General features: G+C 41.0%; 1 protein-coding gene across 1 annotated transcript; it reads right to left on the bottom strand.

Moving 5' to 3' along the window:
- Positions 1 to 406: 406 nt before the first annotated feature.
- On the bottom strand, positions 407 to 1,348 carry LOC147735100 (olfactory receptor 5V1-like). The gene has a single exon (XM_086952623.1). The coding sequence runs from the start codon at positions 1,346 to 1,348 to the stop codon at positions 407 to 409; it is 942 nt and encodes a 313-aa protein (XP_086808749.1).
- Between the last annotated feature and the right edge of the window lie 637 nt (positions 1,349 to 1,985).

Here is a 1,985-nt window from a genome sequence, read left to right as displayed (position 1 = left end):
TATTTCACATTACATTTGACTGAGTATGCTTCACCACTACGTGAATAATATGGGTGATATGGCTGTCTGTTATTAGATCAAACATGGATCATTTATACAAGTTTCTACATTCAATTTTACACATTTGATTATGCCAAATTTTGGAATAATTGCAAGATCTGCCTAACAGTAAAGCTGAAGTTGATGCTGATTACAGATTAACCATTTCACTCTTTCTGGTTCCTTTCCTGGTAGTCACAAAGGACATTTTACCTTTAGATTAGTACTTCCCTCTGTTAAATGTCACAGTGCTCTACAGAAACCTATCTAAGGATGTTCTTTAGAATCTGTCACAAATACAAACATACGTTACTGCTTGATGCACATGCAGTTTTTAGTGTTTTAACATATACTTTTGGCTGCAACTTTACGATCTCAAATACCGTAACTTCACCCAATGCTTTGTCAATGCCCGTTTGATTTCTGTATTTCGTAGAGCATAAATGAATGGGTTGAGCATTGGAGTCACAACTGTGTAGAATACAGAGGCCAGTGACTCAGTCTTGGGTAAAGAGTCATTCAAGGATTGGAAGTAGGCAAATGCAAAGGTACCGTAGAAAAGGTTGACCACAACTAAATGGGAAATGCAGGTGGAAAAGGCCTTCTCCCTTCCATGTGAAGATGGGATCTTCAAGATAGCTGAGGTGATGAAAGTGTAAGAGCAGAGCATAACCACGAAGGAGGAGAAGCCAATCAGACCTCCTGAGAGAAGCACACCTAGGACATTATTGGTGGTGTCAGTGCAAGAGAGCCTGAGGAGAGCTGGAAGGTCACAGAAGAAATGGTTGATGACTCTGGAGCCACAAAATGACAATGCGCTGGCCGACAGCGTGTGAGCCATGGCGTAGAAAAAGCTGACAGCCCATGAGATGGTGATCATCTGGGCACAAACTCTTCTAGTGATGATTACATTGTAATACATTGGGTGGCATATTGCGACATAGCGATCGTACGCCATTGACGATAAATGCAAGGCTTCGGTGCATGCCAAGTGCAGGAAGAAATGCAGTTGAGCGAAACATCCATTGAAGGAAATTGTCTTATTCTCTGAGAGAAGGTTCACAAGCGTGTTGGGGACGGTGACGGAAGAGTAACATATGTCCATAAAGGAGAGCTGCCTGATGAGGAGATACATGGGGGAATGAAGACGAGGTTCAACCCAAGTGATTGCGATGAGGAGGAAATTTCCAGATAAGGTCACAAAGTATATCAAGAAGAATGTCACAAAGAGGAGTTCTTCGATCTCAGAGATGGCAGAAAGTCCCAGCAACAGGAATTCTGTAACATCACTTTTATTCTTCGTTCCCATATTATGCATGGAAATTCGATAATACTAACTGTCCTACAGGAAGAAAGAATATTTACAAGTTACATTAGACACCAGTTTGTGAAAAAATCTATCCAGTTGGAAACATTGTATTCAGAACAGTACAGCTTTGGGTTAAAGTGTGAACTTTTAAAAAGGATAGTCACTCTCAATTTCTAGTGAGGCATTCTGAGTTTTCCATAATTGTTGAATAACTATACTCTTCAGCTGGTCTCTTCACCATGGTATGGCCACTCTTCAATGTGAACGTCAGAGAATATTCAGGAACTAATTACTTGTACCCGACCTGCCATTTAGCTTTGGGTTGAACACTTCTATCCTTGAAGGAATAGAGGGGCATAATATCAACAAAAGGCGATACATTATCGCCGCTTTTATCGGCAGAAAACTGCAGATAAAACGGCGATAATGGGCTTGATAATATGCCCTTGAGAATTCCAATTGAAGCCCAGGTTCTGGTGTGAATGTGGGGCATAATATCACCAAATAGCGATATTTATCGCTAAGTAGGGTTAGCGGCAATTTTGTTATCGCGGCGCATCACAGGATTTTATTGCTGAGAAAACGTGCTATTAGCAACGTTTATCTCAAAAGCGATAGCGGCAAAAACCGTGAATAT

This window comes from Lissotriton vulgaris, chromosome 1_2, assembly GCF_964263255.1.
Source record: "Lissotriton vulgaris chromosome 1_2, aLisVul1.2, whole genome shotgun sequence".
NCBI classification, from domain to species: domain Eukaryota; kingdom Metazoa; phylum Chordata; class Amphibia; order Caudata; family Salamandridae; genus Lissotriton; species Lissotriton vulgaris.
The sequence above is the reverse complement of the archived record's forward strand: the minus strand, read 5'-3'. Positions and strand labels throughout refer to the sequence as shown.